General features: G+C 57.1%; 1 protein-coding gene across 2 annotated transcripts in view; it reads right to left on the reverse strand.

Annotated features, from left to right (window-relative positions):
• Positions 1-604: 604 nt before the first annotated feature.
• Positions 605-13,766, reverse strand: part of KCNT1 (potassium sodium-activated channel subfamily T member 1) — a gene marked incomplete at both ends in the record, with an annotated part of 42,558 nt that continues 29,396 nt past the window's right edge. For both annotated transcript variants that reach the window (XM_079544886.1, XM_079544885.1), the window contains 26 exons: positions 605-725; positions 838-922; positions 4,309-4,612; positions 5,190-5,210; positions 5,436-5,564; positions 5,916-5,999; positions 6,071-6,172; positions 6,726-6,837; positions 7,123-7,257; positions 7,552-7,618; positions 7,768-7,957; positions 8,035-8,140; positions 8,253-8,469; positions 9,281-9,519; positions 9,615-9,764; positions 10,348-10,456; positions 10,698-10,806; positions 10,887-10,950; positions 11,086-11,222; positions 11,445-11,609; positions 11,751-11,931; positions 12,370-12,464; positions 12,669-12,752; positions 12,931-13,005; positions 13,312-13,371; positions 13,527-13,575. In XM_079544886.1, the coding sequence (XP_079401012.1) occupies positions 605-725; positions 838-922; positions 4,309-4,612; positions 5,190-5,210; positions 5,436-5,564; positions 5,916-5,999; positions 6,071-6,172; positions 6,726-6,837; positions 7,123-7,257; positions 7,552-7,618; positions 7,768-7,957; positions 8,035-8,140; positions 8,253-8,469; positions 9,281-9,519; positions 9,615-9,764; positions 10,348-10,456; positions 10,698-10,806; positions 10,887-10,950; positions 11,086-11,222; positions 11,445-11,609; positions 11,751-11,931; positions 12,370-12,464; positions 12,669-12,752; positions 12,931-13,005; positions 13,312-13,371; positions 13,527-13,575 (3,190 nt within the window). The remainder of the gene's footprint in view (positions 726-837; positions 923-4,308; positions 4,613-5,189; positions 5,211-5,435; positions 5,565-5,915; positions 6,000-6,070; positions 6,173-6,725; positions 6,838-7,122; positions 7,258-7,551; positions 7,619-7,767; positions 7,958-8,034; positions 8,141-8,252; positions 8,470-9,280; positions 9,520-9,614; positions 9,765-10,347; positions 10,457-10,697; positions 10,807-10,886; positions 10,951-11,085; positions 11,223-11,444; positions 11,610-11,750; positions 11,932-12,369; positions 12,465-12,668; positions 12,753-12,930; positions 13,006-13,311; positions 13,372-13,526; positions 13,576-13,766) is intronic.

The following is a 13,766-nucleotide window of genomic DNA, read 5'->3' on the forward strand; positions in this document are numbered from 1 at the left end:
CGGGGGTCGGGTTGGGCTGCCAGTGCACATCCATGGCAGCACGGGGCCTTGGCCAGGCCAACACCACATGGAGCCAGCGGTGCCTTTGCTGCTGAGCCCCACTGGGTGCCAGCGTCCCCATAGCCAGGATGTGTGCAACAGGAGCAGTGCTGCACGCCTTTGGGTCCCACTGTTGTCTTTTTGGTGTGTTTGGGGATTTGCAGATGTTGCTTGGGTGCTGGAAGGGCTGCACCGTCCTCTTCTTCCCCACTGTCTCCGCGCAGCCCCCAGGACAAGCCAACAAGCAAGGAGAGCATTGGGGTAAAAGAGCCAAATTTGGGCTATCCATCCTGGACCCAGCAAAGAGGAGCAGGACGAGCGGCCGCCCTTGGCTCAGCAGTGTCCCCATCCAATGCGAACGGCCTGCATCATTTGGGGACAATTCTGAACACGGGCCCCCCAAACGGGCCGAGCTGTAGCTCCAGTCTCACCACCAGCACCAGCAAAGACTTTCTCACTAGTTGCGGTATTGGTATAAAAGGTTAAAAACTCCCACGTGGTGCCTCTGGCCGGCCGCCTGCCCGCCCGTCCCATCGCTTTTGTCCCTGCAGCACACGGGCTGTGCTCAGAGCTGGGTCTCGTCCCGCGTCTCGGGGTTGCAGGGGCCCAGCTTGTTGCTGCAGCTGCTCTTGCGGCTGTGCCCATCGTTGGCCACGTGTGCCAGCGGGTCGGAGCGGATCAGGTACCTGCGGGGCACAGAGCGGGGCGTGGAGTGTGCCGTGTGCCTGCACCAAGGCTGGGAATCCTGGGTTTGGGGTGGGATTGGGAGTTGTGTGGGGAGGAAGGGGCGACACATACACGATGTCGTTCAGCTCCAGCCGGGTGTCTGGGGGTGGGTTGATCAGGACATAGGACAAAGTGTTCTGGTGGTCGTTCATCTCATCTGACGGAGGAGAGAAGGGGATGGTGGGCAGGGCTGGCGGAGCGCGCTGACGGACACCCGATGGACACCTTGATGGATGCCCCAATGGGCGCTCCCATGGACACCCCAATGGGCAGCCCAGCGGATGCCCTGGCAGCCCCACTGCAGAGCTCCAAGCATCAGGCTGGGTAGGGTCACAGCTGGACCCTGAGGACAGCACCGGGTCCTTTAGGATGGCCGTGCCATTGAGAGCACCACCGCCTCCTCCCACAGCCCCGCAGCCGCTCCCAGCCACGGCACAGGCTGGAGCCTCACAGACTTTTCACTTCAAAAATCAACCCCCAAAAAGAAGTGAGAAAAAAAAAAAAGTCTTACCTTGTTTGAGCACAAAAAACGAAACACGTTAGTCTTGCTGCATTAAGTACAGCACAATGAGCACCGGGTCAGGGCAGACAAACCCCCCCAAGGGCTGTGACCACGCTTTGCCACCTTCTTCCCTTGTTGCACCTATGAGCACCAAGCAGCACGTGGCCGAGGCACCATGCCCTTCTGCCTGCAGGACATCACTGCGGCATCCCAGAGCCCCCAGCACCACTCAGGAACGACTCTGAATCGTGGAGCTGCAGTGATGCCCAACGGAGCACCGGGACACTCGGGGCCCTTTGCTGCCAAACAAGATCATGGGGGGAAGCAGGTGCTGGGAACAAGCAGCAGCGGGAGCACAGCGAGGGCATGTGATGGACAGGACAGGGGACAGACAGCAGGGGACAGACAGACACGGGCTTGCTGCAGGGTTGTGCACTGGGACGCCAACAGTGCATGCCCCCCCCCCGTGCAATGAGAAGATGGGGAACACAGGGCGGGTCTGCACGCAGACCCCTCCTCTTTCCTGCCCATTGGCTTTTTGCTGCTCACCCCCTGCTTGCTCCCCAAACCACAGGGCTGACAGCTCTCAGCCGTCCCAGTGCTCAGCCCTACAGTGCAGCGGGGATGGGGGTGGCAGTGCTGGGGTGCACACAGAGCCAGGGATGCATGGGATGTGCCGTAATGGAGGGGGGGTTCCTGGGGCACACAGGTTCTCCTTCACCATGGAAGCACCTTTTCCTGACCCCCATGCAGCACTGCTGAACCCACCACGTGTATTGCCATCATCTTGTCCCCACTGGCACCCCCATATAATTTTGGGGGGAGGGGATCCAGAGCTCCTGCACCTACACCGTGGTGCTCACACTGCAGAAGGGCACTGGTGGGGTGGCTCACAGCTGTGCCAGAACACAACCAAGGGGGGGAACACCATCCCTGAGCTCTGCGCAGCCCTGGCAGTTGCTGGCAATATATTGTGTAGGGCTTCCATGAGCCACAGCTGGGCTGGGGCTCTGAGGCTGGACACGGTCTGTAGGAAAATGCCAATTTTCACCTTAAGCATGGGCTGGCAAAGCCTGAACCACAGCCCAGCAAGGCCACAGCTGCCCCTGGGCTCTCCAGAGCCCCTCTGCGTGAAGCTGCGTGCTGAGCACTGGGTGCTGAGTCCCTTCACCCTGAGCCTCTCCCCAGGGTCTGGGGGTGACTGCAGGGACAGGCGGGTTCTGCACCCCAAACCAACCGGGGACAAAGCTGCAAACGATGCCTTCCCGCACTGCTTTGCTCAGCAGCAGCAGACAGAAACCCCCTCCTTGAACTGCTCCGGGCTTTGCAGGCCAAAGTCAACCTACAGAGCAATGCAAGGAGGTCACTATCAGTAACAGCTGAGGGATGTGATTTCCTCGCACCGGTTCCAAAGGGTCCCTGCATTTTCTCTCCTGCCATCAGGGAGCCCTGCAGCTGCAGTGCAGTGCCTTTTGTTTTCCAGCTCCACCCGACAAAGGAGTGTGAAAGGATTGAGTATCTGAGGTGAAAACTGGCAAGGGTGTGGATTGGGCTCAGCTGGCATGATCTTGTTGTACGCTGCACGCCGTGAGGCACGCGTGACTCCCAGGGAGTGAGCATTACCTTGCAAATATCCCAGGTTTACCCGATTCATCACATCACTGGCTGTTAAATTTGCTACATCCTCTACAGAACATACAGGGAAAGGCACAGACATAAACAGAAAGAGAGAGAGAGGTCAGCAAGCCATGATTTGGCAAATATTAGAGACGAGCTGCTGCACTTTGGCAATAAAGGAGCAAAAGATAAAGGCAAGGAGAGCAGGCAGTCAGTGTCCTTCCAACCACCAAGCACACCGATGCCAGCCGTGCCCCGGTGCCCGCGCACGTCCCAGCCGGAGCCCCAGAGCTGCACTGAGCAGACCAGCTGTACCAGCATGGCGGCACCGACTGTCATCAGCAGAGCGATACAGAGCAAAGAGAGCTGCGTCCCCCAGAATGAGCCAAGGAAACTTTTGGGAGAAGGGACAAAGAGCTCAGTCTCACAGAATCACAGAATTGTAGGGGTTGGAAGGGACCTCTAGAGATCATCGAGACCAACCCCGCTGCCAAAGCAGGTTCCCTAAACCAGATCTCAGTGCTGCATCACCTGCAGGCCGCAGTGCCAAGTGTGCAGCTGAACCAGCAATGCTGTCCTCACCTTCCCCTCCATGGAGCGGCTGCCACGTGCCCCCAGCACTCCTGTGTGCCCTCTGTTTCCCCGCATTGATCCGTATTTCCCCCACTCTCCCAGCTGCGGGCAGCAAAACCCCAGCTGGGCTCGGTGCTCGGTGCTCAGGGCCCGGCTGCGGTGATGGAAGGGGTCTGGCATGGAGTAGACAGGAGGCAGCATGGGATGGCTCACAGGGCAGAAAGACAAAACGAACCAGGAAAGCCATGTGCGAAGGACTTCACCGTAACCACGGGGCAGGTGCGGGCACACAGACTCCGGCACCAGCACGGGGCTGCGGTCCCCACCAGAAAGATGTGGGTCAGCAGGAAGCACAGTGACACACGCGGCCATCGCACACCACCAAGCCTGCCCAGCCCTGCCAGATGCTCCTGAGATACAGCGCGGTGACAGCGCGGAGCTGCAGCACCAGCCCTGCAGAACTGCGGGGCACAGCGTCAGGATTTGGATGAGCTGACCCAAAACAGAGCCAACCCGGGGCCTTGGGCAGCCTGCTTTAGTGGTTGGCAACCCTGCCCATGGCAGGAGGTTGGAACTGGATGATTTCAGAGGTCCCTTCCAACCCAACCATTCTATTGCTCTATGATTAGGTGGCCCTGCGTGCTCAAGGCTCCCCACGCATCACAGGCACAGCTCCTGTAGGCACAGAGCCCACAGCAGCCACCCCGGGAGCGATGTGCACCGCATTGCTGTGCAGCATCCACAGACGGGTCCAGCAGCACCTGCAGGGCTCGGGCGCAAGGAATGGGGATTTACCTGCGGAGCCCACGGGGCCGCCTCGCCGCAGGGAAGCACGACCGCACATCACTTACCATAGCCGGTGGTTGGCAAGCCCAGGTGCTTCATGCGGTTCTTGACGAGCTCGGACAGCTCCTGCCGCTCGGAGCGGCGGTACAGGCTGAGCCGCTGCTGGCTGATCCACTCGGCTGTCTTGCCGGAGTGCTTGTTGCCCTTCCTGCTCAGCCGGCGTGCCCACTGCATGCTCTTGCGCCGCAGCAGCGGGTGCTCGGACTGGTCACTGGAGCACGAGTTCCTGTGGTGGCCCGTCTTGATGCCCCAGTGCTCCTTCACATCCTTCGTATCCTCGCAGTCCTCCACGTTGATGGAGATCTGTGACTGGAAGCCCGGCCGGTGACGGGGACCGCGGGGCCACCTAACGGGAGTTGCTCTGGGACGGGGTCCCATCTCTTAGCCGTGCACTGCCAGCACAGCGTCCCCGTGCTGCTAAAGCACCTGGGCAGCAGCTCTGGGATGGGGGCTCCAGAATGCCAGCAGCCGTGGGGGGCAGCAGGCACCGCATCTCCATCAGCGCCGTTCCTTCCTGCCCTCACCTTCCTCACTGGCGCATCGCAGCAGACCTGCTGCCGCACCTCTGCTACAGAGAGCCCCGCTGGTAAGCACTGATTTATTAATAAAGGGGATAAAGCACCTCTAAGGATGAATGGGGATTGCACTGAGCTAAATGTCAGCTTTCAGCACCCTGCAGCTGCCTCCACAAAGCTGAAAACCAAAGATATTCACAGCGGAGCCCGGATCCTGCTCCCTCTCCCAGTAATTACACCTTCTGGCTGTTTGCTGGTGCTGTGGGGGACATCTCGCCTGAGGAAAACCATCCCTGACACCGCCCACACGTGCACTGCAGGGGCCGGCAGCAGAACCGATAATCCCAGGTCTGGGTGCAAGCATTACTCACCTGTGCTCTGATGTCATGGGGCTGCATTTGGGGGAAGAAAAAGGGGAAAAAGTGTCAGCCAGGAAATGAGCATCCTTGCTGTGCAGCATCCCCTGGTAATTCAACAACCGCTCAGTGCTGCATCGCCTGCCAGCGCTGCTCATTGAGGGCTGAGCATTTGCACTGTGCTCACACACAGACAGGAGCCCCCCGGGTGTGGGTTGGGACAGGAGTGCTGCTGCCCTTCCCACATGTGCTGCCCCTTGCCTCGGAGGTGGCGAACATGTGCGACTCCGTCCGGTAAATGCCGATGGGGATCTCAGCACTGGAGGAGCAGAGCTTCTGGAAGAGGCGCCCGTAGGTGCGGATCCACAGGTCGTCCTCTGTGATCTTCATCTGGGGATGAACAGCAACTGCCTTCAGAACCACAACAGTGCCCAAATGCACCGATGCCAACCCCAGAACGCCACAAACAGACCAGGAGCAGGACATGTGGGTGTAGCACTGAGGGATACGGCTGAGTGGTGGACGTGGCAGCATTGGCCAAGAGTTGGACTTGATGACCTTAAGGATCTTTTCCAACCAAAAAGACTCAGTGATTTTATAACATTAGTGCTCTTGGCAGTGCTGAGGTTGCCCATGTATGATACAGAGAGCAATGTTCTGCCCTGTTCCGCTCCATTTTGCCTCTCTCCGAGAGCCTCACATCCTGTAGCCCCCACGCACATGCCCTGCAGCAGCACCTACCGCACAGAGGTAGCCAGAGCCTGGTGTAGTGTCAAGGCCCAGCAGCAGCCGGGTGATGGTGATCATGTAGTCCTTGACAAACGACTGCAGGAGGGGAGGAAATGTCAACCCCAGTATGAGCCAGCAGGCAGCCGTGCCCCCAGAGCCCCCCCCACCTGGTAGAGCAGCGTGTCCAGCATGCTGATGCTGAAGACCCTCCCCGCAGCGAAGGGCAGGCGGAACATGAAGGCCAGGTTGGAGCCATTCTCACGCTCTTTCTGGAAGAGGAAAGACAATCCACGCGGCCTTGAAAGCTCACCTGAGCGGGAGGACAGCAGCCGAGCATCTCTGGTGGGCGTGCCAGGAGGGAGGCAGGGAAAAAGGGTTTTGTGGTGAAAGAAGTATTTTTTTTTCTCCATGGAAACGTGCGAGGCATCATGGCTTTATTTTGCTACGGGCTGGATGTGGTGCTTCCATGTGCCTCGCTGCCTTGGGGATGTTTGCTCTTTTCAGATCTCAGCACAGTGACACTGCTGCAGGCACAGCGCTGCGCCCAGCGGCCTCCTCCTTGGAGCATCCCTGCACCCGTTCACTCACTGCCCCGCTCCCAACACAGCAGCAGGCAAAGCAGCACAACCTCCAGCCGCCAAGAAACACATAAACACGTAGGAAGAGGCAGACGGCCCCAAAATCACCCACCCACACATTTGTTTGCTGCAGGTTATGTTGGATGGATGCACAGTGCAGCGGGTGGAGGAGCACAGAAACGCAACAAACTCAGGATTAGTGACTCCCAGCACCGAATTCCCAGAAAGCAAAGCTTTCACTTACCTTCTCTAGCTTGGAAAGGGCTAAGGAGTAGCTGTCCTTTGCTCTAAACTGCATGAACCTCATGTTGGAGGGATGGGTCAGCTCTGTGATGATGCTGAGGCTGGGAAAGAGCCTGCAGTGGGAAGAGACATGTTGTTCATCAGCCAGCTTGGAAGGGAGGGATCCCTGCATTTAAAGCTTGAGGAACACAAAAGATTCCCCTGCGCCCATCCAAGATCAGAATTAGCGGAACCTGGGTGTCATCCTAGCAGCTCACAGCACCTATGGGCTCTTGGGCTCACTTCCTGCTGAGGCAGCACCCAGAGGAGGGATGGGATGGAATAGGATGGGAGGGAATGGGATAGATGGGGCAGGATGAGTGAGAAGATGATGGGATAGGACTGCCGGCCCTCTTCACCTGAACATGGTCTGGACGTTGACAATCGTCTTTGCATCCGCCATGTAATCCTCCTCAGCACTCATGGTGCTCTCCTTGTCCACAACCACCAGGTTGTCAGCGTAGATGATGCCGCACTGCAGCAGGCTGTCCAGGCTGGGCAGTTCCCAAAGAGAAGAGCGCAGGGGTCAGCCCTTGGAAACGACATGGGGAAGCAGCACGCTGCGACGCACAGCGCTGCAGCCAGCCCAGCTGCTCCTGGCCACCAGCCCAGCACCAACACCCATCTCCCAGATGGACTCAACAAGGTGAGAAGCCGACAGTGGGGGCTGCCATGGCCAGCCCTTGTCTCCCCATGGAATGAGAAGGTATGGGGTTGCGGATTGGGGTGAATGCAACATGTCTAAGACCATCCTACACTTAACAACAGCCACAGACCAGAACACCTACTTGTCAATGGTGCCTTCCATGTAGTAAACCATGGGGAAACAACAGATGGCTTCCAGAAAGTGGTGCTCTGGTCTGCAAGAAGAGCAACAGAAAAGAACAGGGTTCAGAAACCCAACAAACAAGGTGATGCACAGCCCAAGACTGTCGTGCTCCTGCCCCATGCCATGTGCAGTGCCCATGGTAACACAGGGAAGGGCTCGGTGCAAGAGAAAGCACTGCAGAGAAGTACTTGCTTGTTGTCCAGAAGCAACACAATTGGGTTCAACTCTTTGCGAGACCGATAGTAGGCACGCAGCGGGACGATGAAGTTATACAGCCCATTGCCAGCGGTCTCTGCCGACACGATGATCAACTTGTTCTTAAAGCCATAGGCCTTGGCGTCTTCAAAGCTGTTGTGCTTGCAGCCCTGTGGGAGGGAGGCAGCTGGGACCCGTGGCAGTGCCCGGCCCCTCCCGGCACAGCCCTGGGCAGCACACTGCTCACCTTGTCCAGCCGCAGGCAGCAGAACGGGGCTTTCTCAGGCAGGAGGTGGCATAGGGTTGGTGAGCTGCCGATGTATGGGGAATTGGGTGGGTAGCCCTTCACGTACCTGCAGCAGAGGGAAATCCCAGTGCTGTGATGACGCGGAGAGAGCCATCTGCAACGGCCCCATCACCTGCAAGGAGCTGTGCCTCTGCAGTGACCGAACGTGTGCGACTCACTCCACCACCGCTGAGCCCTCCTCGTCTGACTGTGTCATCTCATCCTCCGACTGGTCGCTGAGCAGGTCGCAGGGCAGCAGGGATGAGGTGTCAGCCAGCTCGAGCACGGGTGCGATGCTGGGCCGGCGGTTGCCTGAGCCGTTCTCTGCCGGCAGCGCCAGCTTGCTGCTGTTGGTGGGGCGGCACTCAGTGTTCTGCAGGTCCATGGCCACTGTACCTGGACGCAGTGGGGGGAAGCACAGCGCTCTATAAGGAGGGGAAGAGAGCAGGGCCGGCAGAGCATGGCACCACTGAGCCCCGCTGGGACCCCATCCACCACCAGCGCCTTCTAAAATCCAAACGTATTTACAGAGTGTTGACCGAGGCCATCGAGTCTTTGCTCTCAGTTGGAAACCCAACCTGAAGCTTTCATCTGAATCTTCACCCATTATCTTTGGCTATGAAAGCCATCAATTCCCCAGTGAGCACAGCACAGGAGCTGGGCACATTCCTGCAGCCATGGATCTGCACCTGCTGAACCTTCTCACACCACTTCACTTCTTGTTCCACTTTTTGCAAAAAGTCCCTCTGTGAGCAAGCCACGTAACAAGAACCTTGATGAGCTCTACTCAGCAAAGTGCTCTGTGGCTTGCTGTGGGATAATCATGCAAACGGCTGTGTGTGAGTATATATGCATAAATTATTTGCCTAAAATACAATCTGCCATCGCAGCGCAGCCTCTCCAGACAACCCCAGAACTTGGTCTCCCCAGATGCAAGCTGGAAGTAATGACTCATGGCATTTTTCATTTGAGAAAATGCACCACTCGCTGCAGAGCAAATCACGCCATCCGTCAGGTTGGGAATCATAAAAATGATTTAACAGCATTTATCCTTCCAGGCAGGGCTTGAGGGATTTCTGCAGACAAATATCATAAATGATAACGGACATCACAAGCTCTAATGATGGTTTCTGGGCTTGCTGAGAGCAGCTAGGATGCCAGGAGCAGGGATGTGGGAGCAATATGCGCAGGAGCCCCCCAGACTCACCCATGCTGGCGATGATGCTGTGCACGGGCAGGCGGGAAGGGCCATCATAGGTGCCCCTGCCTGCAAAGCCCTTCTTCTTCTGCTTCTCCTCCTGCTTGAAGATAAAGGCAGAGTTCTCCTCCTTGGTGATGTTGATGTAGAAGCAGGTGTCAGACGCGGCCATGATGTGCCGTGGGCCGGGGTTCAGCAGGATGCTCTTGTTCTCCTCCCTGCGGATGCCGATCAGGCAGACACCGTACCTGTGATGGGACCACCATGCAGGCATTGGAGCAAAGCCTCCTCCCCGCATGAGGCACTCCAAGCGCTGGCCCCAGCCCCGCACCCCTGCCCTCACTTCTTGTGCGCGTGGAAGGCGGCGTAGGTGAAGCTTTTCCCCTCGTACTCCATGAAGAACTTGCTGTCTCCCATGCGGATGTGGTAGACTTCATTGCCCGAGCAGCGCCCGTACATCCTCTGCCACTGCTCCGGGGACTCCTGGCCCTCTCTGAAATGACAGCAGTGTGGAGGGATGGGCCTGCAGCCAGCAGGGCCTCAAGGAACCCTCAGGGTGCTGCGAGAAGAGCTGTCGGTTCAGCAGGTGTGGGCTGAGCTCCTTCTGATTTCTGATTCTAATTGCGTTTGTATTTAATGAGGGCTCCCGGCGGAGCTGCAGAGACAGCGCTGAGAGCCAGTGTTGGCAAACAGCTGAAAGCGTGCGGTGAGACACGCTCTGGGATGGAGTTTTGTAACCCTCTGATGTCATGTCACCCAAAATTCAATGATTTCTGGCTCCACCAAGTGCAAAGGGCCCATGTCAGCACCACACTGAGCTGCTTCCAGCTGAGCTCTATGTAAACTCACAGAACACCCCGCAGGCTCTGGCTCTGCACAGTCTGTGCATTCTGCTTCCTGCCAGCAGGATCTGTCTGATACAAATGAGGAGCTGTACTGCTGCCCTCCAGCAAACCAACCCAGGGATGCTGCAGTGCCCCAGCACCACTCAACCCAGAGAACCCAGGGCTGTAATTGGGGATGGGCGTTCCATGGGAAGGATCCCCAGGGGAATGGCTGTGCCCCCCAGCACTCACTGCCCACGGGAGGTGTGCACCAGCAGCGTGATGAGCGTGGAGGTGGCGGGGCAGACGCAGTTGAGCGCCAGCATGGCGTACTTGCACTCCTCCTCACAGACGACGTGATCTGCAAGGAAACAAAGCTGCTGCTGGGATGCCTCACGCCTCTGCTCACATTGCCAGGGGTTTTTGGGGTGGCCAACCCAAGCAGCACTCAACACAGATCACCAGCAGTACTGGCCCTAGAGATGAGACAGAGACTCATTCAATCATCACAGAGCCAAAAGCACCCCTTGCTGGGCCTGAGGATGCAGGAGTCTTGTAGGGAGCACCAGGCCTTGTGGAGGGGGCCAGCCCTGGGGACTCACCAGCAAACTTGACATGAAACTTGTTCTCTGGCTTTAGGATCTGCACATAGAGAGGGCAGTTTGGGGCAAAATCTTTCACGGCCCAGGCTCTCAGGATGGTTTGGTGGTCCTAATGAAAGAGGAAAGCATGCGCTATCTTCTGAGAGCTCATTTCCTCCAACGCTTCCATGCCTGGGACGAGCTGCTCACCGCCGCCGTGCGGTCCACCTCATTCCGGCTGCTGAGAATGAAGCAGGCTTCCCCGTTGTCCATCCTGGAAGCAGAGTCCATGCAGCACTCAGCCCATAGAGGGGACAGGACGGCCATCGTCACCCATTCAGCAGCACAGTGGGGTGGCTGCAGGAAGACCCTTCCCATGGCCACCTGCCGCCCCCACCCCAATGCTCACTTGGCTCTCATGAGGTCCTGGTCCTTCAGCGCAGAGCCCTGCAGGTAGATCACCCGCTGTGACCACAGAGGGATCTGCAGCACCCGCCGCACCTGGATGTCCATCTCCGTGGGGCAGAGGATCACCACGTAGTAGTCCTGGAAGAGAGAGGCTCGTGTCACTCGGCAGGCAGGCAGCCCCGTGGGCATCCTTACGGCTAGAGAAATCCATCGAGGTTCTTGCCACGTCCTGGACATAAAAATGGGGTGGATCAAACAGGTGGTGTGACCCCGCCATGCCCAGCAAAGACAAGCATTGAAGGACAAGTGTTGAGGGTCAAGCGTAGAAAGAGCACATATGGGCATGCACCCAGCTCTCACCTGCAGCCTTGGGTGGGCATAGAACTCATTGAGGAAGTCCATGAGGAGGTCAATCTTGAGTGAGCTGACACACAGCACGACGTGCTTCTCTGTCTGGGCGCGGTGCCGGCTGTAGTTGCCCCCTGACTTCTGCCTCTCCATCCACAAGTAGACGAGTTCCTCGAACTGCAAGCAGAGGGCAGAGCTGGTGTCCCAGCACCAGGGAATGCCCTCAGTGCCCCCACTGGGTGGCTGACAGTGCCAGGGACATGGGGACAACACCGTGCCCAGTGCAGGCTCTGCACCCTTCCATGGCCACGCTCTCACCTGCAGCGGCAGCACAACCAGCGCAACACAGATCATGATGACAACAAGGAGCTGGGAAGGCCAGATCTTGGGTGTCACATCCCCATAGCCCACAGTGGAAAAGGTGACGATGCAAAAGTAGAAGGATTTGAAGAGGGAGAGCTTCTCTCCCGCTCTCTCCAAGTGCTGGATGCCGCAGGTACTGCAGGGAGAAGCGGGGGGCCATGAGCTGTCATGGCTCCAAAGCCACTGTGCCAAGCACGAGCATCAAAGAAATGCATTTATAGCTGCAGCGGGCAGGAGGCATTGGGGTGAGGAGCCCTTCAGAGCCCAGAAATTGCATTCACCACTCATATGAGAAGACTGCCTTTATTATCAAAGGCTCATGAGCCCAAAAGCTTAATTTCCTGTCCTCTCAGCAATTTAATTGGTATTATTTGCTCCAAATTCAGACCAATGAGGAAAACTGATTCAGAGCTCAGTGCAAAGCCAGGAGCAGGGCTGCAGTACAGAAGGTGCTGGTTTCAAAGCACAGGGCGAAGGGCCTGGTTAATTAATAGGGCCCCACGACCTCTAAAACCAGCTGTTAGGATGCACAGTGGCAGAGAGGCAGTTGGGTGGCACGAGGTGCGGCACTCACCCAGTGAAGACGAGACACAGGAGGGTGCAGATGAGGATGAGCACCTGGTTGAACATGGCAGACTGCGTCCTCTGGATGGCACGGTGCAGGTCATTCTGGGGGAGGACAAAGGTGTGGTGAGGGAGGCTGTGTCCAACCACAGCGCAGTCGAGCTTCAGCCCTTCAGGCTCCATTCCAGTGCCTGACATGCTGCTGGCAATCTGCTCCCTGGGGGTGGGACGGCGCTCTCTGCCAGGGCTCAGGCACAATTTGTTGCTCGAGCAGAGGAGATGGGATGCCCATAGGGATGCATCACTTACTATCATGTTCTCCAAGGCGTACTTGGCAAGCCAGCAGTTCAGAAAGACAGGAATGAACAAATTCCGCAGGGGAGGCCAAAATATCTACAAAAGGAAGTTGACTGGTAAAGGACTCAGAAAAATCAGGGTTCTTTACCAAAAACAAAATCAGCTTTAAGTACCACTTAGCCAGATATCGGGTGGTTTTCCTTATTTCCCCACCAAAACTGCAGCACAGTATTAAACTTAAAGCTGCTTTAACATGAGGTTGAGGAACACGTACTGTGATAATGAAGGGCACTGTGTTGATCATCTCAAGGATGAAAGAAATGCGGAAAATCTGCTCCCAGATGTTTCCCTGAAAAATTAAAAGTAAGAATAATTAATTAAAATGCTTGAAAGTGTGCCAAAGGCCAATTACATGCTCCCAGTGCCCCAGCCCTACTACACGGGGAAGGATGCAGCGCAGCCAGAGAGATGCTATGCTTTTCTGATGGGTTGAGATGTGGTGCTGGCAACAAAACTTCCCAAGTTATTCCTTCCCAAGCACCTCAATCAGTGGGGGGTGGTGAAATTGGGGACAGCAATACCCGGTGCAAGGACTGAGGGTAGCAATGGGCACAGACTTCTGTTTGCCCCTGGGGCACAGGGCAGGGGAGCGCACCTTGTAGCTGAGATAGATGAGCAGCATGGTCTCCAGAAAGCTGATCAGGGCAATGCTGACCTGTGGGCACAGATGAGGAGAGCTGCTCAGGACTCTGCACCAGCACCTGTGGCTTTTGTGCACTAAAACCTCAATTAGATTCCCTGCACCTGCTTAAGGCAGGCGTGTGGCTGCCCCAGGAGCTGCTGCCCAGCCTCACACAGCCCACTGCTCACCTGGACAGCCCACAGTGGCAGCTTTCTGTCCACCCAGAAGATGTGTGACCTGCAAAGAACATCCCATGAGGATCCAAACAACAGCAGTTCCTCTCCTTCTGCTGACCACCAGCCTGAGTCCACCTCTGATGTCTCCTCCATGCCAGAGTTGCTTCTGGAATTGCCCCATGCAAAGCCTGAAACAGGCTCCAACCATCCCCAGTGCTCACAGAGGTGGATGGGAGCCTCACAAAACAAAGG

The sequence above is a fragment of the Tetrao urogallus genome, assembly GCF_951394365.1.
Source record: "Tetrao urogallus genome assembly, chromosome: 19".
NCBI classification, from domain to species: Eukaryota; Metazoa; Chordata; class Aves; order Galliformes; family Phasianidae; genus Tetrao; species Tetrao urogallus.